The 25587-nt window shown below is 40.4% G+C and overlaps 1 protein-coding gene across 4 annotated transcripts in view; it reads right to left on the bottom strand.

Moving 5' to 3' along the window:
* Positions 1-12934: 12934 nt before the first annotated feature.
* The window catches only part of PSMA6 (proteasome 20S subunit alpha 6), a 32474-nt gene continuing 19821 nt past the window's right edge, over positions 12935-25587 (bottom strand). The window contains exons 2-7 of one of the 4 annotated variants that reach the window (XM_027570907.2): positions 21057-21151; positions 20497-20578; positions 19590-19745; positions 16328-16506; positions 14955-15049; positions 12935-13159 (exon numbers count right to left, since the gene is read on the bottom strand). In XM_027570907.2, coding sequence (XP_027426708.1) covers positions 13102-13159; positions 14955-15049; positions 16328-16506; positions 19590-19745; positions 20497-20578; positions 21057-21151 — 665 coding nt within the window. In that variant the 3' untranslated portion in view covers positions 12935-13101. The remainder of the gene's footprint in view (positions 13160-14954; positions 15050-16327; positions 16507-19589; positions 19746-20496; positions 20579-21056; positions 21152-25587) is intronic. The other 3 variants (XM_027570909.1, XM_027570910.1, XM_027570911.2) reach the window with 3 other exon arrangements.

The raw sequence follows: 25587 nt of genomic DNA on the forward strand, positions 1-25587 counted from the left end.
GGACCTCAGAGCATCTGAGGGTTTTGTGTGGCCTTTCTCTGGCTTGAGCTCTGTTCGCTTAGCAAAGCCAAGGTGTTTTGTGGCCCCCACGTGGCCCTGCTGAGAGTTGCTGACCCCGTGGGGGTGGCCACAGAGGGCACCGAGGGGCGCACGCCTGCCTCATCCTCCTTTCCCAGGTCTCTTGGAGACAGACACTGCAGTTGCCTGAGCAGTCCCAGGAGCACATTTGCATTATTTTGTGGCAACAAGCAAATTTCCTGGAGGGGGTTTTTGGAAAAGCTGGGAGCCTTCCAGAGAGAAAGCTGAAGGAAACAGGAGAGCAGGAGGCCAGAAAGAAACAGGCCTGGGCAGAGGCCGAGGCCGCAGGCAGCCAGGGGGGAATGCAGCTTGGCCTGAGCGCGGGCCTGAGGGATCTCTGGGGTTCTGCACCCCTCCTCCACCCTTCTGAGCCACAGAGGGAGAAGCCAGGTCCTGAGCAGGCCCAGGCACTGCCTCTACCACCCGTGCTGACCTACGGGAAAGCTTGCCCAACGCAGGCCTGTGTCAGTGGCAGGGTGATGATCTAAGGAGGAGCCAACAAGGCTGTAAGATGGAAAATCCCCACAGTGCTCCCGCACGTGAGGCAGCAGGTGGGGATGGGGGCTCGGCGCTCGCGCCCTCACTGTGAGACGGAGGAGGAGCCCAGCTGCTGGGGTTGGCAATGGCAGCTGGACAACTTCAAGGAGAAGGGGATGGAGACCCGGCCTTCGACCTTCCCCTTTGTTCTTGCGGCCTGGGAACCGGCCTGACTCTGGGCTTCGCGTTCGTGTGCGCTGGGTGGGACGGGCAGTCCATTAGGACATGAGGAAAGCCAGACCTGTTTTCTGAATATGAAGAAGGTCCGACCATGGTCCAAAATAGGCTGGGAATCTGGGGGGAAAAAAAAAAAAAAGCAGTCCATATCGGTTCAAAGAAATCAAGCAGCATTCTGCAAGCATATCAATCACGATTGAAGGTCAGATGCAGACACTCTGAGGTTCAACAAATCCTGATGGCAATCAGGTGTTGCTCGGCCTTGGGCCTTGAGGAAAAACCCCCATAGGACCCCTGCCGTGTGGTGGCACATTCACAGAGTCAATCATTCAGTCCTTGGTTGGTAAGGCCCCATAAGCAGGAGGAGATGCATGATGCCATAGAGGGCAACATCAAAACGCTCCTGACCAGTGTGCTCTCTCAGTTTCCCCCAAGAAGCCAGGCTAGGGCAGGCTGTTCCAAGGCCCCGGGGGTGCCGGTATTTTCCGTCCAGTCAGTCTCCAGAGCGGGAGCCTCAGGTTCCCTCGACTCCAGGAAGATGAGATGGATCTGTCAGGGGGTGTGTTTCCACTGTGGAGAGGCTGCAGGAGGCCCAGCCGAGGGAAGAAGGAAGGAAGCCATGCAAGCTAGGACTTCCCCACCTCAAGGCCTGCAATCTGGCTCCAGTCACCTGATAATCAAGTTGCTTTGTTAGCTAACCTATAGTTTTCTATAGGTGATAAAACCATGAGGAGGTTGCAAAACCCTCCCACACGAGCAGGCTTAAGAGGCCATGCTCCTTCCACAAGGATATGAAGAGAAGGTGGAAGAGCCCTGCACGTTCTGTAGGGGCTGGCTCGCTTCAGGACCCCCGAGCGTGGCCCGTGGCCCAAAGCTACAGGGAGGAACTCGGAAGCACAGGAGGATTTCCCGTCCCTCCTCCCCCCCTCTTCTGGCCTCCCAGGGCCCCTCCAGCTCTGCCTCTCCCTCCCTAACTGGCCTTGACTCACACACTCCCTGGGTGAGGCACCTGCCATCTGGCCTCCCTCCATCTGTTTTGCTGTCATCTTCAGGCTGCCCGGGTGAGGATCCCCTGGAAAGGCAGGCTCTGGGTAGAGGCCACGAGCCTGACAGCTCTAATGCTGGGGGCCAGCTAACCCAGGGCCATCAGGGCTCTTGAGGACTGCAGGCCCAAGGGGTGGAGGTGGGAGGAGATCCGAGCCCGGGTTCCCCTCAGAGCTCCATGAGACTGCTTGGACTCATGCAAACGTCAGAAGCTGCTTGCTTCCTAATGCCATCTTGTGTGTTCTTCTAGTACAAGAAGGCTCTAGCCAGGACAGGACTGGCCCCAAAGGCCAGGGACCCCCATGGGGAAAAGTTACAGCCTGGAGATGGCATGAGCAAGTGAGCAATGGGGTTCCCAGGAAGGAACCTCTTCACCCGGAAAGAAGTGGGAGGTTGGCTCCCAGGCTGAACCATGAACCCTTGTGCAAGTGACATAGGCCATACCTGCTCAGCTCTGGCTGTGGAGAGAGGCTGTTTAACAGCAAGCTGGCTCCTGCCCTGCCCACCCCACGACTCGGGTGAAAACGTTCTCAGGAAATCATATTTTGGAAGGTCAGGATGCCTTAGAAACTTGAAAGCATTTAAGAGCCATTCTGGAAGAGCTACACTATATCCTGTTGGTAGATAGCACCTACTGTTCTTTTCAGCACTTTAAATGCATGATGTCGTTTATCCTCATGGCATCCGTTCTGAGATGGATCCCATGATTATATCATTTTACAGAAGAGAAAACTGAGGCTGTAAATCACTCAGCTGTGGGTCAAGAATTCAATGAGGCTCTCTGTTGGAGAGTTGAAGTCCCTGGCACTTGAATCTAACAGAGAGAAGTCCCCTTCCCCCCACCTCTCTAATCTGCCTCTGTCACCAGGGTCTCCTTGGGGCCCGGTCTGAAATGGAGCAAATGCAGAGCTGAGACTTCGGTGCTGGGTGTGTAGCCATCAGGCGCTGTTGGCCATGTTTTCAGCGGGATCCTCTCCATGCCCAGTTTTGCTCTGTTGTCTGGGGTCGGGTTCCTGTGACCCCCTCCATGGAAAGCACCCCCCTCTAAGGGCATCAGCTCCCCCCCTCACTTTGTGTAAGGGAGGCCTGCTACTGGGGTTTTTCAGAAATGTGAAATCAGCCATGAGCACCTGCAGCTCTTCCTGCTTTAGAAGAAACTGCACAATGCTCTGTTTTACAATGATGTTTTGTTTTTTAAGAACACAGAGAAAAAGAAAAGAAAAAAAACCCAAAAGGGATCTCCACGTAGTTTGTGGTAGGAAAGGAGCGCATTAAGCTCATGACAAATGAGAGTTTCTTAGACGCACCTTCTCACCAATCATGGGCAGGTTGCTGCTGGTCCCAGGGGGGTGCCCCAACAAAGCCCATCTGGAAGGGGGCCCAGAGGCTGGCTTGGCACAAATGCCTTCATGCCCGATCTGCTTCTGTGAAGGGGCAAGCCCCTACCCTGCTGCATGGAGACAGGATGCGAAGCTGCCACAAATATCTCAGCGACAGCTCGCTTGCAGGAGCTGCACAGCAAGAGAGAAGCGAGGGCCCAAAATCTGAGCCCCTGCAGAGAGTTAGTCCATGTTGCCTTGTTCCTCACTGTGTCCCCAGGCCCGAAGGCTGGCTCTGGCTAGTAGATCGGGCCAAAAATAGTTGCTGATAAATAAGAAGAACAAAGAGAGCTTTCCCTACATTGACAGGAGATGGCGCAATGTCCTGACCCCTGGGCCCCTCTGAAGCATGGTTCTCGGGGGGGGGGGGGGGGGGGGGGGGGGCGGGGGCTGCTGGGCACAGAGGCACAGAGAAGCTGGTAGGCCTCTCCGAGGCACTCCCATAAGTCTCTGCAGCCATTCTAGTAGGATCGATGAGCTACTTTTTTGGAGGGGGTGCTCCTGTCCCGTTGTGTCCATCCAAGACTTAGAGCTTGACCACCGTCACTTAAGAAATGTCAGCATGGCCAACCTCACAGAAGCTTGTTTGCCTTCCCTCTTGGTGAGAACTCCCATAAAGCTCCCCGAAACATGGGCCCACCAGGCCCCTGGAGGCAGCCCAAGCAGGACGGTGCCAGGTATACTGACCCAGGCAAAGCGAGCTCCGATGGTGGTTATCAGCTCGAGAGCTTGGAGCCGTGGATAACCCAGGTTCTGCCTCTATCCCTGGAAAACCCCTGCTCAACCCGGCACTCTGCGGCTGTTAGCTGGGGCTCCCCCTGATTCATCCCTACTCTGCCCAGGGAAACCAGGTCTTTCCTGTTCTTCTTCTGCTTCTCCTTTTCATCTTCATTCCAGCCCCAAGTGGAGGCTTAATCACTGTAGCTCTGCGTAAAACCGTCATGACAGGGTTCACTCTGAGGTTTGCAGGTCACACTCGTGCAGTAAGGCCAGATGTTGATTTCTGAGCAAGAGCTGTCTAACGCCGACAGGCTTCTTGTGGTGACTTCTCCGAAGGGGCATCAAGACCATCGCCAGAGCTTTTGCAGCCCCACTTGCCTTCCGGGACGAGGCCACATTCCCTTCTCCCACATGCGTCTTTCCCTGTATTCCCTTCATGTCCCTGTGGCTCTTGAGCCCTGGCCAGGGGAGCCCCAAGATGAGGCGGCTGCAAGCTGGACTGCTGAGGCGGGTTAATTATTGTTAGACATTTGCATTTTTTGTCCCCTTGACTGGCTTCAGGACCTGAGGATGAGGTCCGCAAAGGCACAAAGGACACGAGCCTAAGGCACAGGGTCCCTTCCTGGACACCCTCTTGACTCCCCAGCACACTCGTAGGCTGCCTACTGACCACAAAAGGAGTCAAGAGGAGATGGGCCCCAAATACACTGGCCCATGATCATGCCACCTGCAATATATAAATGTACCACATGAATGTGACAGCCCGCAGCTGCTTCCTGAGCCGTGGCAGACACCGGGCCTACTGGGGAGCACCTCCAAATACACACGTCCAGAGCAGCATCCCGGGAACCTTTGATTTGAATGATCAAGTTTGGTGGCCAGGCTTGCGTTCTTCAAAAAATTCCCCTGGTGCTTCTGATGTGGAAACCCTGGCTAAGAATGGCTAATTCAGACATTTCAGTTTAACAAAGTTCACTGCTCCCCTTCATGAGATTTGGGCATAGAAAAGTGGTAATACAGAGAATTTGAAACCACACTGAGCTCTTGGTAGAGAGGTCAGTGGGCAAATTGTGCTTTTTGTTACCCAGGTGGCTCTTGAGTCAGAAGCATGCGCCAGCCCCCGATGCTTCATCCCAAGGCTAAGGCGAGGCAAGTTCCTAGGGCTTAGAGGTGAGGTCCGACGGATAACAGGCGAGCGGGGTGAGATTGGGCACCAGGGAGCTTTGTAGGTTGCTTTCCCCTACGTGTGCTGTGTGTAGCCGAGATGACTTTGCCCAGGAAATGTGAACACACTTCATGCATGCTCAGAGTTTGGGCCATCCGGGGTAGGGCTTGTCTGTGGCCCCAAACTGAGGAAAGCAAGTGCCCCACATAGAGTTTGAACAAGGGGTCTTAACCTGCACATGACTAGCTGAGCAAGGCCCCTCTCTGGGTAATGTTATGTAGGCTGTGTAAACACTTCAAAAAGGGGTAAGACTAGCCATACCTTCACTTTGGATATTTTATTGGAGAAATTTGGGCCTACTTGTTCATTAAAAAACTGAAAACATTAATCAGGTTTTAAAAATCCATGCTTTCCAGGATAGCTGTTTAGAATTCAGAACTTAATTTTTGCCTGGTTCTATAAATAATACATAATCCATTTTAAAAATGTGGAAAATACCTTGAAGTATAAGAAATGAGAAAAATTATTCATAACCGGTATGGACATTTTGGATTTTTTTCTTGAAATTTTCCCCATGCATTTAAAAAATTAATAGACTTTATTTTTTAGAACAGTTTTAGATTTACAGAAAGATTCAGTGATTGTACTGAGAGTTCCCATATAACCCCCTCTCCAACCACACACATCCTGGTTTTCCCTATTACAAATATCTTGCGTGGTACATTTATTACAATTAATGAACTAATATCAATACATTATTATGAATTGGTCCATGGTTTATATAAAGATTCACCCTCTGTGTTGTACATGTCTACGGGTTTTGACAAAGGCATAATGTCATGTATCCGCCATTACCGTATCAAACAATAGTTGGACTACCCTAAACCTGTCATTGATCGCTACCCTCCACTTTTCCTCACCCCCATTCCAAATTCCCAGTACCATTGATCTTTTTACTGTCTCGATAGTTTTGCCTTTTCCAGAATGTCTTATAGTTGGAATCATACAGTATGTAGTGTTTCCAAATTGGCTTCTTTGAGTTGTGTTTTGGGGGGGGAGCAGAGGGGCATGGAGCCCATTGTGGGCGGGGCTTGATCTCACAACCCTGAGATCATGACCTGAGCCGAAACCAAGAGTCGGAGACTTAACCGACTGAGCCACCCAGGTGCCCCTCTTATTGTTGAGTTTTAAGACTTCTTTATATATTTTGGATCCTAGTTCTTTACCATATATGAGTGTGCAAATTTTTTCTCCCAGTCTATGGCTTTTCATTCTCTTAAGTGTCTTCACAGAGCAGAAATTTTCAATTGTAGTGATGTTTAGTTTATCAGTTTTTTCTTTCATGAATTATGCTTTTGGTGTTGTATTCAAAAGCTCATTGCCAAACCCAGGGTCTTCTAGGTTTTCTCTTACGTTGTTGTCTAAAAGTTTTATAGTTTGGTGTTTTACATCAAGTCTATGATCCATTTGGAGTTACTTTTTGTGATAGGTGAAGATCTGTGTCTAGATTCATGTTTTGCATGTGAATATCCAGTTGTTACAGCACCATTTATCAAAAAGACTCTTTTTTCTCCATTGAATTGCTGTTATTCCTTTTTTCAAAGATCAATTGATTATATGTATGGGGTTCTATTTCTGGGATTTCCATTCTATTCTATTAATTGATTTATCTGTTCTTTTACCAATAGCATACTGTCTTGACTACTGTAAGTAGTAAGTCTTGAAGTCAGATAGTATCAGTCTTTGACTCTGTTCTTCTTTGGTATTGTTGGCTATTTTGGGTCTTTTCGCTTCTCCATATAAGCTTTAGAATTAGTTTGTCAATATCCACAAAATTAACTTGCTGGGATTTTTATTGGGATTGTGTGGAATCTATAAGTTGGGAAGAATTGATATCTTGACAATATTGACTCTTCCATTTCCATTTATTTAAATCTTTCCTCAGAATTTTATAGTTATGGATCTAGTACACATTTTGTTAGATTTATGTCTAAGTATTTCATTTTTGGGGATGATAGTGTAAGTGGTAGTGTTGTGGTGTTGTTTTTTGTTTTTGTTTCTTACGGAGGCTCCATGCCCAGTGTGGAGCCCAACAAGAGGCTTGAACTCAAACCCTGAGTTGGAGACCTGAGCTGAAATCAAGAGTTGGACACTTAACCAACTGAGCCTCCCAGGCACCCCTTGTGTTGTGTTTTTAATTTCAAATTCCAATTGTTCATTGCTGGTGTATAGGAAAGCAACTGACTTTTTTTTTGAGAGAGAGAGAAAGAATGAGAGAGAGAGAGCATGAGAGGAGGGAGGCACAGAGGGAGAAGCAGACTCCCTGCTGAGCAGGGAGCCCGATGCGGGACTCGATCCCGGGACTCCAGGATCATGACCTGAGCCGAAGGCAGCCGCTTAACCAACTGAGCCACCCAGGCGCCCAGCAACTGACTTTTGTATGTTAATCCATATCTGCAACCTTCCTATAAACACTTAGTAATTCCAGGAGTTTTTCCTCCCTTCATTGTTTATACTGTTGAGGTCATGGACTTTGTAAACAATCTTATACCCTGTTTTTCTCTCAATTATGTTGTAAGCATTTTTCAATGCCGTTTAAAATTTTTTAAACACTTTTAATGGCAGCAAAATATTTTATGAGGTATGATTAGTTAACACGTTAGTTAACAGATCCATCTTTAACTTCTTCATGTATATTCCTTATTAAAAATACAGAAGAGAGTATAAAGAAAAAAATGAAACGTGCTCATAATTCTACCATAAATAACCAAATTAATTTCCACCAGAAATAACCACAGTTCACATTCTTATTGTTTTCCTTCTACTGTTTTTTTCTGCCAGTAGTTCTCCTTTCTTGGGAAATAGCCTTCTTTGAATATCCGATGAAAGCTATGGGTCTCTCCCAGGAAATTAAGACATGTACTAAATTTTGCCTAGTTCCAGAACTCTAGAGGCCTCTATGGCCCATCCCAAAAATGCCCCACAAGAGGCTGGGACAGGGCTACGCTTAGGGCCACCCTAGGGGATGAGGTATTGGATGGTTACCTGTACCAAGTGCGCAATCCCTTCTTGTACCCTGCCCCTACCTGTTTGCCTGCCTCCCAGTGGCACCAGCGTGAGGGCTTTCCTTCTCTTCCTCCTACTCATTCTTCTCTGCTGGGGTGGCCTCCTCATCTCTCCTGGGCTACAGGCATTTGACAGCTACCAGCAGATGCAGCTCATGGCTCTCCTGTTGCAGGTGAGCTGGGCCCTCGTCCCCCGCCCCTCCGGCCCTGCAACTAACAACAACAACAAAAAGGCTGGGGCCTTTATCAACCTGCGTCAGTTGGCATTGTTTACACCACACTTCCAGGCTGTGTTAGGCCTGCATAGACTGAGCAGGATTTCCTGACTTTGCAGAAGGCCTGAGGCTTCAGAGAAGCCCCTGAGACAGAGAGAGAAGCAGCGAGGGGGGATATTGTTGGCATGAGCCGTAACACTTTTTGGGTACAAGAAGTGTCTGCTGTAGGGATCACACTGGATATTTTGTGTCCTATTTCTTACATAATATTTCATTGTAAATGTTTTCCATATCATTAAATATTTGTCAAAACAGGGATTTTTAATGGCTGCACAATATTCCACAATATTGGATGCAATGTCATTTATTGTTGTACGTAAAAATAACTGTAACATAATTCTGCACCTCTAAAAAATGCCCCAGGATAAGTTCTTACAAACAGAATATTTTTGTTGTTGTTCTTTTTTTAAGATTTTATTTATTTATTTATTTGAGAGAGAGAGAGAATGAGAGATAGAGAGCATGAAAGGGAAGAGGGTCCGAGGGAGAAGCAGACTCCCTGCTGAGCAGGGAGCCCGATGCGGGACTCGATCCCAGGACTCCAGGATCCTGACCTGAGCCGAAGGCAGTCGCTTAACCAACTGAACCACCCAGGAGCCCTTTGTTGTTGTTCTTGATGCATATTCCGAAGTTGCTCTCCAGAAAGACTGAATGTTTATCCTTCCATCAGCAGAATGAGTAACTAACTTTTAATATACTATTATCATTCCTTCATGCAACAAAAAATATTTGTGTACTTGAAATATACCAAGTATATTATGTATTATAGTTTTAATGTAAACATTTTACTAATTTGATAGAAAATATAGTATCTTGTAATTTGCATTTTAAAATTAAGATTTACCATTTTTTCAAGTCTATTGACTAGAACAGTTTCATGACCTGTGCTGTTACTACACTTTTATATCTTGTTGAAATTTTCTTACTATTTGAACTTTGTTTATGGTGGATGTTTTGTTGTTAGTAGAACTTTAAATTTGTATTAGCAAAATATATAGATTTTTTTCCCTTCATGATTTTTATCTATTATTTCTGCTTAGAAAATACTTCACCATCTGGAGATCCTTTTTTAACCTAAACTTTGCCCCCCTTTTTCCTTTTTTTCTCTCTTTAAAAGAGTTTTAAAAATGATCTCTAGACACCTGGCTGGTTCAGTCATAGAGTATGTGACTCTTGATCTTGGGGTCATGAGTTCATGCTCCATGTTGAGTGTAGTTTGCTTTAAAAGTGTGTGTGTGTGTGTGTGTGTGTGTGTGTGTGTGTGTGTTGTGTGATTTATCTAAGCCACCTGGATTTTATTCTGATGTAAGATGAGGAACATTTTTTTCCAATATAGTCATTCCGTATCCTCACACCCCCAGTTTTCTCATCAACTTGTGGTGCTAATTTTATCATATATTAAATTTTCATATATGTCAAAGTCTGTTTCTGGGCAAGTTTCAAAAAACTTTCCTCTAGCATTTTGACTCAAATTACTTAAAACCTATACATTACTTTGGAAAAAGAATTGACTTTACAATACTCAGTACTCCCATTCAGGAGCAGGATGTCTCTCAGCCAAGTTTTTTAGTTCCATCATATAGGTTATTTCCAGTTAGAATTATTCCTAGGGACTTTAATTTTTTTGTTGCTGATGTGACTACAACTATGTCTGAAAAAGTTACAGTCACACCAGCAGCCAACGACAACAAAATATATTTAGAGAGAATCCTCCCTCTGTTGACCTGAATATATTCTATTATATATATCATATAATTACTTTATAGAGAGGATATATTCTATTTTTGAAGCAGTTATTCTTGGTATACAGTAGTAGTATTTTTTTAGAATTTTGAATCTAGCTACTTTCCTGATGGTGGGGAGGGGAGAACTTGACAAAAGTGACTGTAGGTTTCATCTAATGCCCAGACAAAAGATGTCTTGGGGTCAGAGTTGTGGGTCTGTCATCACTACTTGTGTGATCCTGGACAAATTAATTTATTGAGCTCAGTTTTTTTCACTTGCAGTAGGCGACTATTGAGAGTATAGGTCTATGATCCTTTATCGAGAAGCCTTAGTGCATTCAATTTGGAATTTGCTGTTTCGGATTTTAGGAAAGTAATATGGTAATATATTACATAACTCTTCCACTGGAGTCTAGTAGCACCCTATAATTAAACATTAACATTTCTGCAGAGATAAAGTAATATAAACAAAGAGTGTAAATGGCCTCACAATAGTTCAGGCCACATTTTGAGGCTAAATGTTTTTTGGGTTTTTTTTTTCCAAGTACCAGTCATATTTTATTGGATATTAATTCTCAATTAGAATATGAAAGGATTCAAGGGTACCAGGCAAAGGTCATGGTCAGGCTAAATGAGTTTTAACAGCTTCCTAAATTTGTGGGCACATGATTAGGGGCCTGAACTCACTTTAACTTTAAACTTAGAACAGTTTAAAGGATATTGTAAGGAAGATAGGGCCTGCCTCAATACAGGCAAATACTTCATTAGGCCATTCTCTTGCCTTCTTTATAGGTGAACAGTCTAAACAGCAAATTATAATTCTCCTTTCTGATAAATCATTTATTGTTTTAGCTGGATTTTCTGAAATGTAAGCAAAATAAATGGAAAAAAAGTCATTCTGGGATCACATTTGATTTCAGTGGAAGTGCCTAACATGAATTCACCATGATATTAGCTGTTAAGATTTTCTTCTACTTTGGAAATGCAGTAGAGGGTCAGAACATATTTAACTCTAGCATTTTTTAAGGGAGATACTGAATATTCTTAATGTGATAATTTGGTTGTGGCATAAATCTGAATCTTAGATTTGGGATCTAATGAAGGAAACAAGTACCTGGTTTGTTCCCTTATAGCCTAAACGGTTCAAAGCTGTTTCTTCATTGAAGATGGGTACCAAGAGAAGCTGGATGTCTATCCAAATAGCTTCACATTCATGAGTGTCTCAACATATCCCTTTAAATGTCAAATATTCATTTGTATTCGGGTGCCTGGCTGGCTCAGTAACACCATGTGACTCTTGATTTCGGGGTTGTGAGTTCGAGTCCCATGTTGGGTGTAGAGATTACTTAAAAATAAAATCTTTTTTAAAAACCCTTATTCATCTAGATCTTGCATCATGTAGAAACTTATTTTTCTAACAAATGAGGTAATTTTCATTTTCTATCACTAGAAGGTATTTTCCTGCAGAAAAACCAAGTTATTTGCTAATCTCTCATCCATGACTCCAGAATGGTGAAGTCGGTCAAGGCTCCAAGGGTACAGTTGTCTATTCAGGGGAGTAGGCCTGGAGTCTTACAGACCCCACTTTCAAAATGGCAGTAACTTTACAGAGCCTAGTGGATATGGATGGGTAATCCGACCAGCAGCCCCTGAACTGGAAGAACCTTGCTTCCCCTTTAGGACACTTCACAACTAATGACTCAGCTCTGAAGAGGATGTGGTTGGAGTTTCCTGCTTTTAGTGGTCACAAGTTCACATGGCCTTCCCTTTTGTTGGTCTGGTGGCTATAGAAACAGGAGCAATTGACTCCAGGGATTTGTATTAGACCAGCAGCCATATTCACCTGTGTGAGGTGTCCTGGGTCTCACCCAGGACAAATGAGGACATGAAATGTATCAACCTTAGAAATTCCAAGATTTTTGGATCATCTATAACAATTAGTGGTTCAGTCACCAGGGAGTCACTATGGGGATTAAAAAAAGCCTTAATTCAGGGGGTGCCTGGGTGGCTCAGTCAGTTAAGCATCTAACTCTTGGTTTTGGCTCAGGTCATGATCTCATGGGTCTTGAGATCACGCCCACATCAGGCTCTGTGCTCAGAGGGGCTCTGCTTTAACATTCTCTCCCTCTGCACCTCCCCCCACCACATTCTCTAAAATAAATAACTAAATCTTTAAAAACCTTAATTCTATTCATTAATAATTATTCTGAATATACTTTGCCCTTTAACATTGTTTATAGTGGCATCTCTACTATAGGCCAATTCCTTAAAGTCTGCTTTAAATAATTTTAAGGCAGCATAGAAAATACATATTCTACTTTTCAAGCCCTATTGTTTCTCACTGCAATTTTGCTCTTAAAAATACTGGATCTTATGGAGTACAGATTAAATGTGTATCTCCAAACCTCTGAAAAATAATAATGCCAATCTTTTCACTGTAGTTAAAACCTCCAACAGCACTTGGAGTCTAGGTTCAGAAATACCCCATTCGAATGAATGAAGAATTGAAAATAAAGGCCTTGCCTTACATGCCAGCTTACAGTGTGAGCAAGTTTTGAAACCAGAGTTTTTAGTTTGCCATTTATTAGTTAGGCTGTATAACTATAGTTTAAACTTCTGCCTGTTAAGTTCCTGAAGCCAAAGAATCTTGGATCTCCTTCAACAAAATGAGTAAAGCTATAATGTGGGGATGGTGAACATTTAACAGTCTGCATGCACCAAGAGGCTTACTACTTAAAACTAGAGGTGAAATTAAGACAGGATGCGATTATTTTCCAAAAGCACTGTTTTTATTTATACAGAGTCCTAACCACTTCAGCGGCAGGGCAGGAGTGGGAGAGGTTCCTTTTTCAATCCAGGGGCCTCCATAATGTTGGTCTGTTGCTACCAAACACACAGGCAAGTGGCGTCATGGATTTGGTAAACTAACTACAATGTTTAGTCTCTCTCTGCTAGAGCAACAAGGTGAGCATCAATCTCTGCTTCTGAAAGAATCCTAGAAGGCAAGGGGGAAAAACCCACAACCATTTTACTTTTTTGAAAACTTTTTATTATGTAAAATTGCAAACACACATGAAAGAATAGATAGTAATGAATTCCTGTGTACCTAACACCCAACTTCAACAATTATCAATAATTTATAGCTACTATCTTAAAAATCTGTATACCCACCACCCTTCAGATTATTTTGAAAGAATTCCCAAATATTTTATCAACTTCATCTATATACAAAAACATTTACTTCTTTGACATCAGATCAAAAATTAGGTCTTCTAAAAATAAGACCTTTTAGTTGCAGCTATGATAGAAAATAATTATACTAAATATAAAGCTAACTATACATAATGTATTAATGTATTCTATTTTAGCTCCTATGTCAAAATGCCTTTACACTTCGTGTAACTCAAGTTTCTGTCAGCTGAGAGACAAGAAGGCACTTCATGATGACACATGATATTTCCTCCAAAGAAATCAAACGCTCAGCAACCTTTAATGTGACCTATTACTGCTGGACTTGTAGACAGTGAAATTCGTCAAAGTAACATTTTTTAGTGCAGACTGGGGCAATATAAGTAATTTATATAGTAGTTGTTGATGCTTACATTATATATTGTAGTTATTATTTAAGCATACTTACTACCACCAAATTTATAAAGTTCTTCAGAACTTTCTGAAGATACAGGTTCTTTGGTTTCTTACCTATTTAACTAATAGATGGAAATAAAAATGTTAAAAGCTATCAGAGGGTCTTAGAAAAGAAAAAAGAACTTGCAGGTCCTTTAAGCAGATTTATAAATTGCTCCTGCTAGAATAGTACTGCTAAAATAAAACAAAACATACAACTATTTTCTACAGGAAAAAAAAAAGAGGATTCACAATTTTTTTAATTCTATGAATTTTTCTTATATTGTTCATGTTTAAATCACTTACCTGCAGGCAACAAAGAGTAAATTGGGGAGGGGGGAAGCATAGTAACAAAAAACTCTTCAAGCCCCAGTTAAGCTTAGTTTACCACCTTTTTCCCCACCCCTAACCATGACCAAGTGTCCATGTAACTGTGACCTAAGAGTAGATACAAATAATAGCTAACATGCCTTCCAGCACTTCCTTGCATCTATGGATTTAACTGAAATATTTTTCATAAGCACATCCAGGTTCCTGGTAAGTAAACCACCTTGCAGGGTTCTGGGAGGATTAAGTGAGATGGTATATGTTAAGCACCCAGTACAGATTTGACTCATGGAAGCTATAAGGTTGATTTTCGGGAGTTAGTCACTTAGTAAGAACAGACAAGCATCCAGCATCTGCAATTCAATTAGCTGTATTCAAAATTTGGGGTTTCCAAAGATCTCCAGATAGGGTCTAATGTAGATCAGTATTTCACACTGCTCTTCAAAGCTCCACTTAACTAACCACTAAATAATCAAAGCTCCACCTCAAAAAACTAAATACTACTACTCTGGGAGATGAATTTCTATCGGCCTTAGGCTAAAAAAAGGAAAACACTTATGCCTTACTCCTAACATAGAGAAGGTTATTTTATGTTGCCTCTGATAACAGATATAAAACCACTCTGAAATGAGAAAAGCAGTTATGTCTGTCTTAAAGGGACTTCCAATAAATTTTAAAACAGCTCTCTCAAATATTGAAGGAAAAAACTGTAAATCTAGGTCAAAAAATGCTTTCCCCCCAAGTTGTAGGATAAATGGACCCATACACCTCTACCTTTCTAGGCTGTAATTTACCTCTTGGCAAACTTCTCTAAGCACTTGGCTGAAAATATAACTCACCTGAATTTAGGGTTTTCAACTGTAACTACTCCAACTTCTATTTCTGAAGGTTTGAAATCAATTGATAGAACAGTAGATAGGCATGTAATTGCAGTCTGAAAAAAGTACCAAGATTAAAATCGTATTTTTGAGAGATTCCAAGATTTTCTCATTCCAAGCTTATTCAAAACATGAGTTAACCACCAGCTATTCATTTTTGCTTCATGTTCCAGTGATGCATTTCTATAGCCACGTGTTACTAGCATATTGCTTAATTCTAATATGTTGCCTGCCAATGAGAAGAACTTGCTTATACGAATTCAAGATAAATGAAAGGGGTCCATCAACCGAAACAGGATGATTTACACACAACAGTCTGTTTGCTTGATGACTACTACATGCTGGGGACTATGCTAAGCACTTGGGGTGAGAAGGGGGAGAGGATCAACATAAACGATACAGTCTTCCTTCAAGGAAAACTTACAGTAAAAAATTTAAGAATGTATTTAAGTGGCTTTGTATCTGATGTAATTAATTACTTATGTAATTATGAACTGCAAGTAAAAAAGACCTTTTAGAAACATTTAAACAGGGCATAGTACCTCCCAGATGAGAACTAGCTTTATATCTCCTGTTAGTATAAATGAGATAATACTGCCAACCAAACATAAAAGTATCAGATAGCATTTTTTTGTCATTTATCAGAATCGTGTTGTTAGTCTTTAGAATGGCTGCATCTCAGCTCCTCCTTCCCAAAATCCACTAAAATTTTTGTTTTTAACCTCTTGGCAGTAAATAAGAGGCTTCCTTAGTCTAAGGTTACTAAATATTTGTATAGGAATTTTAGCTTGTTGTGTCTATTTAAAATGTCCCAATCGTAATGAATAATCCCCTTAAGATCCCTGCATTAAGTGAGCTCTACTTTTGCATCCCAGATAGAATTTCTCTGCCAAGTTATCCTAGGAGCATATATTCTTTTACCCAGATGTTTGTTTCCCTGAGAATTTGGTATGTGGCTGTTTTTCCTTTAGGGCCGTAAGAGTAACTTCACTAAATTTTTTCACTTTTGCTACCAGGAAGGTTAAGCCTAATTTGAGTCACAACCATGCAGGTCTTAGGCCCTAGTTTTGATTCTTATTTTTACTTACATCTTCCCATTTTATACGTGTTTTGTTGAAAGCAGTCTCAAATACATTATGAAATGAGATAGGGAATTAAGTCAATAAAAGCAGTCCTCATTGTTCCCATGTCGGCTGAATGACACCAATTCTACTATGAAGCTGACAAACCTGGTGCATGTGATAAACCCAGGAATAGCCTTTATAAATTGTCAATGATTTTCACTATTCTATATAGCATTAAAAAAAAAAGTCAGCTCCTTTTGGCTAACTTACTTCCACTGTCTGTTCAAATGTCCAATCAAATTTCTTCTTCACTTTTTTTTCAAGGAAGCTGGTTGACTCCGTCTGTTTAACTCCTGCTGCAGTGGCTTTAAACCCACAGTAGTAACCTGCAGGATCACACTTGTACACCTGAGGGCCTTGTTCTTCATCTATACCAATTAAAATCATACCTAAAAAGAAAGACCCTCATTAAATAGCTTATACTTTTGTACAATACAATTTCTTCTCTCTTAGTATTGTCATAAAGCTGTTGTTGGTCATTATTCTGGACATCTATTTTAGGATAGGTATTTTGTTTTAAAAAACTGATGAAATACAGGTTATTACTATAGATAAATTAGGTAACCAAGAAACTTCCATTTCACCAAAGGTTTATCACAGATGTTTTTAAAATTTGAACTATCACAAGTGTAATTTATGATTTTCTAATCCTTGCTACTACCCAAAGCATGTTCCTTTGATCCCTTGAAATATTACTAAATAAATTTGGGAAGCATATTTTTCATATACTTTCTTTTAGAGAATATAATATATAATAGTATGTTAAATATTCTACGTAGGTTGACTTACCTTAGAACTTCAGTAGTTCTTTAATTTATCTGACCATGGAAGACTTTTTCTTTTTTTTAACTTAAGAGCTTAAGGTTCTTAAGAATTTCGGGTTCCAGGGAACTAAAAGTGTATGGAATATGCCTTGGGAATGCCGGCACCAAGTGAAATACAGAGGCTACTTCCTTATCGTCACACTGCCCAACTTTGATACTACTGGTATACACTCCCCTGTAGTCACGAGAAACCAAATTCTAAATTATGTACATATAGCAACTTTATTAAAAATCTAACCATATTGTTATAATGAAATATAATTAAAATAAATACCACCCCCAAACTTCTTTCTACTCAGCAAAGCAGGTAATAAAGTATTTAAGGAATGACTTAACTCCTGCTTTCTTCTATTTCTAGATCTGAACCTCTTTTATATAAAGGCATGCCTCGTTTTATAGTGTGTTGTGCTTCGCGGATACCTTTTTTTTTTTAAAGATTTTATTTATTTATTTGAGAGAGAGAATGAGATAGAGAGAGAGAGCATGAGAGGGGGGAGGATCAGAGGGAGAAGCAGACTCCCTGCTGAGCAGGAAGCCCGATGTGGGACTCGATCCTGGGACTCCAGGATCATGACCTGAGCCGAAGGCAGTCGCTTAACCAACTGAGCCACCCAGGCGCTCCCCCCCTTTTTTTTTTTTTAACAAAGGTCTGTAACCACCCTGTGTTGAGCAAGTCTATTTTTCCAATAGGATTTGCTCACTTTGTGCCTGTGTCACATTTTGGTAATTCCTGGAATATTTCAGACTTTTTCATTATTACTATACGTGTTATGGTGATCTATGATTAGTGATTATGACTTGCTGAAAGCTTAGATATTAGCATCTTTAGCAATAAAGTATTTTAAAATTAAGGTATGGTACCTTTTTAAATATAATGCTATTGTGTACTTAATAGATTATACCGTAAACATAATTTTTATATGCACTGGGAAACCAAAAAATTCATCTGACTCACTATATTGTGATATTAGTTTTATTGCAGTGGTCTGTATTGAACCTGCAATATCTCCAAGCTATGCTTGGAGTGTCCTCTCTTTTAAGATTCGGTATTAACCAATTACTTTATTCACTTTTATAGATGTTTTATAGATTCTACTAATGAGGAATTTTCAACTTTATTTGATAAACACTATGACAGTGATCAGGTATCTGTGTTTTATTCAAAGGTTATGTCACCCTGTAATTTTCTTTACATGTTATATTTGATATACACAAAGTACACGGCAACACAAAAGAGGTACCCACTTACTGCTCTGGGGGAACAAACACTTCTCTACTTTGGGTCTTGCAAGATGAACAGGGTTTCATAGGTGATAAGGACATGAAAGGCAATCAAGGCACAAGGAACAACACGTACAAAAGCATTAAGACATGTAAGGTAATGGCGGTGACAAAAGACCCATTATACTACTGGCATGTCAGGTGAGAAAGGAAAGCAGGACGTGCAAGAGGCTGCCTGGGATAAACTATCAGGGGTCTTGCACATCATATTAAGGAGTTTGGAATTTACACTATATCCAATGAGGAATCAGTTTTTCTAGGGAGCAACAATCAAAATTTGATTTAAAAATGATAATTATGTAGCAACATGGAAGAGAGATGAGGAAAGAGTGGGAAGGGAGAGAAGAGACAAATAAATTAGGTGGCAAAGGTAAGAGATGATGAAGAAGGAACAGATATTCTGGTAAGGCTCAATGACTAACCAGATGACCAGGGAAGGTGGAGTGAGCATAGCAAAGAGAAATTGAGGATGAAAGTAGGAAAACAGCAATAATTTCAAGTCTGAAGTACCTGCGGGACATGGAGGAAGGGACTGGGCTAATGCTAATGTGGCAGTGATTGGCTGTATACAGGTAGTAAATGAAAGCATGAACTCGAGGGTGATCTCTGGGTGACCTCACCCAGACAGAACCAAGAGGGAGAGAATGACCACAGAGAAAACCTGGAGAGCAAAAACATTTAAAGGAAAAGCAGAAGAGGATGAGAGTGAGGAAGAGTATCACTGAAGAAACTGAGGGAGCATTCTTATATGAGAGTTCAAAAACAGGGTCAGATATTGAAGAAAAATCATTACATTGATAATTCTCATAAATGACACAACATAGAAACAAATGTGATTTTTTTAGTAGTACTGTACTACATTAAATCTAAAATCAGTAAATCTCATCTCTCTCCCAAGAGAATTTTACTTATTTTTTTAAAATGTAATGTAGTCTAAAAATATGAATCACAGGAATATGTGTGTGAGCCTGATTCTTTAGGGTGGTCAAAAAAAAAAAAAAAAAGATCTACATTGTTAAGATGCCTAATATAGGCATTTCCATTGAAAGCGTAATCTGGAATTGCAGTAAAACCCCCAGAACAACAGCCCAATATGACAGTGACTCGGATCTTTCAAATCAGACACCCTTAAAAGAAATATTTTGGTAGAAAGTCTAATAGCATCTAAAGCTTAAAAGATAATGCCTAAAATAACTATTGTGAAACCTACCCTTCATTGCTGATTTATTATAAAGAGTTCCTCATCTTATATAATTTCCAAAAACCACATGTTCAGAACCCAAGTGTTACTGTAATAACTTTATTCATATTCTCTAAAAACACCATGTAATTCATCAATTCTTTGGGAGCCTTCTTAGCATACTTACAACAACCAAGAGGCCTCATTTCAGCATTCTGTGTGTAGACCTGAGAAATATCAGCAATTCTTTTGCACAGCATGTCCACAGGAATCTCATAGCCATACTTGTATTTCCAATTAGCTGCCTCATAGCGTGCCCTCTGTACCTGGGATCTGCTGTCAGCTTAGAGTAATAAACACAAGTTTATTACTTTAGAGGAAAGAGTGAACCTCAAAATCAGACAATTTTCAATTTTCCATATATATATATATATATTTATATACATATATAAAATCTCCACTATGACTTAACAAAAGCAGAAGTGGTTCACTATGGCTTTTTCTATCACTAATGAATAGTCAATGACTCAGCAACAAGTACATGACAAAAAAGGAAAACATTTTTAAAAGATGGAGTTCCACACACAGCACTGGACTTTCATCTTGAGCCCTTCATCAGCTGTCAAAATAGTTCCTGCAGGTACCTAATATTCCCAAAAGAACAAGTTTTAAGGAGAGAGAAAAATGTTTCTCTTGATCTTTTCTGTAGGCTTGAATTTTCCCTTGATTTTAGAAAATAGAAACCCAAAGTAATTTTTATAATTCTCATTTACTTCTAACAGTGTCATTATTACCAGGTTTGAAATATACTTGCATCTCCTTAAGCTATTAAATATATATGAAATCAATGTCCATGAGAGGGGCTTCAGCCCAGTTTCCCTGACCGCAGTAGCAACAGAGATCTAATTCTATTATACTTTCAATTTCAAAAACCTCGTAGTACTCTGAATATACTGATATTAGTCTTGGAAGACTGCAAATCTACTCCTATTATCTGCCAATGAGGCACTAAAGGGAGACTTTTAAAAATTAATACAAAACTCAAAAATAATTTGAAGAAAATAACAAATCTAAGTAGACACCGAGCCAATTACCTGTCATTCCTGTCATCACACAGCCAATGTTTTCAGTTATCTTGAATAAGTGAGTCACTGTGCTGGAATCCAATAATTTGTCCTAATGAACAAAATAAATCAAGATAACTTTTTAAAAACCAGAGGTCTCTGTGCAGGGATAAAAAATACTGTAAAATTATAGCGATAAACTATGCAATAAATGTTTTCTGTTCATTTTATAGATAAAACCAGTTTTTTAAAAAGGCAGGGAGGAGACTCTGTCTTCCTTTTTTAGATGACAGGTTTCCTGTGGGCAAAACTATAGCTCACCAAAGCCTGTTTCAAGGTCCCTGAAGACAAAAGACCTAGAATTCCCACTGTGCTTATAATCATAACACAAATCTAAATATATTAACTCTGTCTACTCAGCTAAACCATCCATAGCTACTCAGTAAATACTTGCTGAATGAAACAGGAAAGTAGAAGCAAAGCAAGAATAATGTGAATGTATAGAGGTAGTCATATACCTTTGTACGAACTTGTAAACAATCCTTGCATTATATTCTGTAACAATTGGCTATCTGGGCAGTATTACTTACAGGTACTTTCTTCTGTGTGACAATTACTGCACAGTCTTTCCCTCTGACAGCTACCGATGTAAGGCCACCCTGGTTAATAGCCTTAAAAGCATATTCTGGAAAATAGTGTTTTGAGAAGGTGGAATAAATTATTAGATTCATGCAATGGCATAAAAGCAGTCATTAAAAAGAATGAGCTAGAGCTCTATGAACGAACATGGAATGTTGTCCAAGACATGCAAAGTCAAAATAATAATAATGATAATAATAAATCATAGTTAAACCAACTCCATTTCTTTCCATTTTAGTTTACTATAATCATTTTCATCAGGATCAAGTACCAAATTTCCAATAAAGACTTAATTTATCATATCAAATCTTCATCAATTACATCTTATCATTTTAAAAGTTTGTTTTGTAGCCATTATTTCTACCAAATCTGGTTTTCCTCGGTCAAATTCAGTCGCTCTAAATTTTCTTCAGATTTACTAGTTCTGTTAATTTTGACCAGTAACTAGTTTGACTATATGCAATTTTAATTGCTGTTAGATTATTCTGCATTGTTTTTTTTTCTCCCTACCAAGTTGAAATTTTCTGGATTATGGTTTTTCCAATCTTCATGATACCTAAAACAAGGATCCTTGAGTTTGTCTATGACAAACTTCAGCTTGTGCACTACCAGCTGCTGTCAGACCATTTCCTAGATTAAAAGAGATGAATCAAAGCGGTAGAATGCAAACAAACTACTTTGGCATCATGCAGTATAGCTGATAGTGACTGCCTCTGGAAAGCAGAATTACAGATGAGACTACTCCTTTCTATGCTAAGTATTTCTATAACATTTAAATCTAATTTAAACATATATTTTGTAATTATAAAAACAGCAGAAATACATGCTCACTGTAGAAAATATGGGGAATATAGAAGATACTGTAAAAGAAAAAAATTACTTGTAACTCCAATCATTATCTACATTTTGACATAACGTTTTAAAAATTCTGTCAAGTATTACTGTGGGCATTGGCCTGAAGCGTGGCCTCATCATCTCTTCAAAAGCCAACTGGTAATGACCAGCTGAAAAAAGATACTACCTATGCCAAAGAATTTCCTTTAATAGGAGGTACAATAAAAACCCCTTATCAAATATTTCTAAATGGCTATATTTTGAAGACAGAAAAGTAGAGTAAAACAACTCTACCCTCTACCGTAAGGAAAATCCTCAAATTTAGCTTAGGTTTAATTAGATTACAATTGCTTATTTTTACCATCCCATTACACCACAAATAACTTCTAAAATACAATGTTTCAAAATGCTTCTCAGTTCTGTTTCTCATATGGCCAAAAAGCTTCTACTAGATCAAAACTCCACAGCTAAAAACTGTAAACTCTAAACAAAACAACTACCTGAAGGCACCGGAAAGTGGCCAAAGGTGGGCAGATTCTGGAGGCGAAGACAATGCTTGGAAGAAGGAAATGGGATGAAGTGAGTTTCCCATTTTCATGGCTTATAGACTGAGTGCAGGCCCTGGTCAGGGCTAAACAGCCATAGTAAATTCAGTCTCTTTGGCATGAAGAACTAGAGAACAGTTTGGGGGTAACTACAGCTGCAGGAAAATAAGGGAAAGAAAGGAGAGAGCCAGAGAGGGAGAGTCCCAACCTACATATGTTACCCAAATCTCTGGGTGATTCCATAACCACACATGCACAAGACAGACTCCAGGCAGCTTAGCTAAGGATAAAAGAAAATGAGATTTGAGTTGCCACCCAAATTAACTGCCTGCTAAAACAAATCAACATTCTTTGGAGGAATAGAGCAGAATCCAAGTCAACAACTTCATTAAATATTAATGGACAAAAGACTCCAATTAAAAGCAGAAACTGGGGGCGCCTGGGTGGCTCAGTCGTTAAGCGTCTGCCTTTGGCTCAGGTCATGATCCCAGGGTCCTGGGATCAAGCCCCGCATCGGGCTCCCTGCTCAGCGGGAAGTCTGTTTCTCCCTCTCCCACTCCCCCTGCTTGTGTTCCTGCTGTCGCTCTCTCTCTCTCTAATAAATAAAAGAATCTTTTAAAAAAATAAATAAAAATAAAAGCAGAAACTGTCAGAATGGATACAAAGGCAAGACTCAAACATGGTATCTATCACAAACACAGTTTAATAAATGGATGGGAAAAAGAGTACCATATCAACAGTAAGCATCAGGAAGTTGAAGGGACTATATTAATATCAGACAAAGTACAGACTTCAAGGCAATATACCAGATAAACAAGGACATTTCAAAAGTAGAAAAATCCATAAGGAAGATATAACAATCACAAATGCATATGCACATTATAAGAGTACTTCAAAATACATAAAAGGAAAATGGACAAAATTAAAAAGAGAAATGGCCAAACCCACCCAGTTAAACATTTTAACACCACCACACAAGTGAAATAGACATAGACAGACACACACAAAATAGACAAACACTATATGGACCACACAATCAAGCGCCTCGACCTCATTGCTATCTGTAGACTACTACTGATGACAACTGAAGAATATACATGCACATGGTATAATACAAATGCACATGGTACCTTTACTAAGACAGAGCATATATTAGAGGCCATAAAACAAGTCTCAATAAATTTTAAAGTACTGAAATCCCTAAATATTTGAAAATTTTAAAACACCTTTCTAAGTAATCCATGAATCAAAGAAATAATCGTAAGAGAAATTTAAAAGTATTTTGAACTGACTGGTAATAATATATCAAAATTTGTGGGATGCAGCTGAAAGAAGGAATTTTATGGCTATGGTAGACAGACCCTGAAGTGGCCTGCTCTCTACAATCCCTGCCTCCTGGTGTTCACACCTTTGTGTAATCCCCTCATCTTGAGTGTGGACAGAACACGTAACTCGCTTCTGACAAAGTGAATATGGCAAAGGTGATGGGATGTCATTAACCTGATTACATTACAGAAGACTGCTTTAAAAACAAAAGCAGTAGGTTATCTTCCATAGCATGATAAAATTCCTCCTACCATCATCTTTTTCTAACACACTGTTTTGTCTTACAAAGGTAAATGTCTGCCCCAAATATGAGAAATATACAAAAATTTAAAAATAAAAATGTTTAACTAATACAGTTTAATGCTTTTGAGCAAACCCAAACTAATTCCTTCATAAATATAAGTGAAATGTAGGCAGATAGCGCTGGATCTAAAATATTATCAGAGGTAACAATTGTGGCAGTTATAGATATTAAGTGAACTTACAAATTGATTTACCTGTGAAATGAGTCTAATTTCAGTCCTTAACTGTACCTGTATGTGCCTCATTTATCAATAAAACTACATATATATAAAAAAGACTGTCTTGCTGGCAGACTAACTCTAGAGATTCCTCTTACTGGCTTGCTAAGTGGCTGTATGGCAAAGAACCATGGGTATCTTCCAGTGAACAGGCAGCAAGCAGCTGGGGCCCTCAGTTCTATACTGAAAGGAAATGAATTCTGCCAAAATCCTCAGTGAGCTTGAAAGCAGTGTCTTCTCCACTTGAGCCTCCACATAGGAACACAACCTGGACAACAGTATGATTACAGTCTTGTGATATTCTAGGCAGACTACTCCTGACCCACAGAAATTGTTGGAATTAATAAGTGTGTTATTTTTAGCTGCTGTTTGTAGTAATTTCTATGCACCATAGAAAACTAATATGCTAGCCTTGTTTATATTAGAAAAGGTATAAAATCAAGGATCGAAGTTTCTACTTTAAGAAGTTTAGTGAGGGCGCCTGGGTGGCTCAGTTGGTTAAGCGACTGCCTTTGGCTCAGGTCATGATCATGGAGTTCCGGGATCGAGTCCCGCATCGGGCTCCCTGCTCAGCAGGGAGTCTGCTTCTCCCTCTGACCCTCCCCCCTCTCATGTGCTCTCTCTCAAATAAAATAAATAAAATCTTTAAAAAAAAAAAAGAAGTTTAGTGAAAGGTAAAATAAACCCAGATTTGAAAAAAGTCAACAACAAAGATCAGAAATCAGTAAAATAAACAAAAAAAGGAAGTCAGGAAAGTAAAAATTTGATTCTTTGAACAAAAACAACAAACTTGAAATGGGAAGATTATCCCAGTGGGCCCCAAATGCAATCATATGTATCCTTATACAAGAGATGGAGAGGGAGATTTTACACAGAGAAGGTGCTGTGAAGAGGGAGCAGAGATTTGAAGATGCTGGTCTTGATGAGTAGAGCAATGCAGTCCCAACCCAAGGAATGCTGGTAGCCTCCAGAAGTGGAAGAGGCAAGGAATGTATTCTCCTAAGGTCCTGCCTGACATCTTGATTTTGGTCCAGGGAAACTGATTTTAGACTCCTGGTCCCCAGAACTGTGAGAAAATAAACTTCTTTTTTAAGCCACCAAATCTGGTAATTTGTTACAACAGCCACAGGAAACTAATAAACCCCCCAGCCAGACTAATCAAGAAAATAAGAGAATCCAAAAAAAAAAAAAAAGAGAGAGAGAGAGAGAATACAAATTGCTCGTACTGGGAATAAGAAAGGGGCTATCATTATAGA

The sequence above is a fragment of the Zalophus californianus genome, chromosome 6 (assembly GCF_009762305.2).
Source record: "Zalophus californianus isolate mZalCal1 chromosome 6, mZalCal1.pri.v2, whole genome shotgun sequence".
NCBI classification, from domain to species: Eukaryota; Metazoa; Chordata; class Mammalia; order Carnivora; family Otariidae; genus Zalophus; species Zalophus californianus.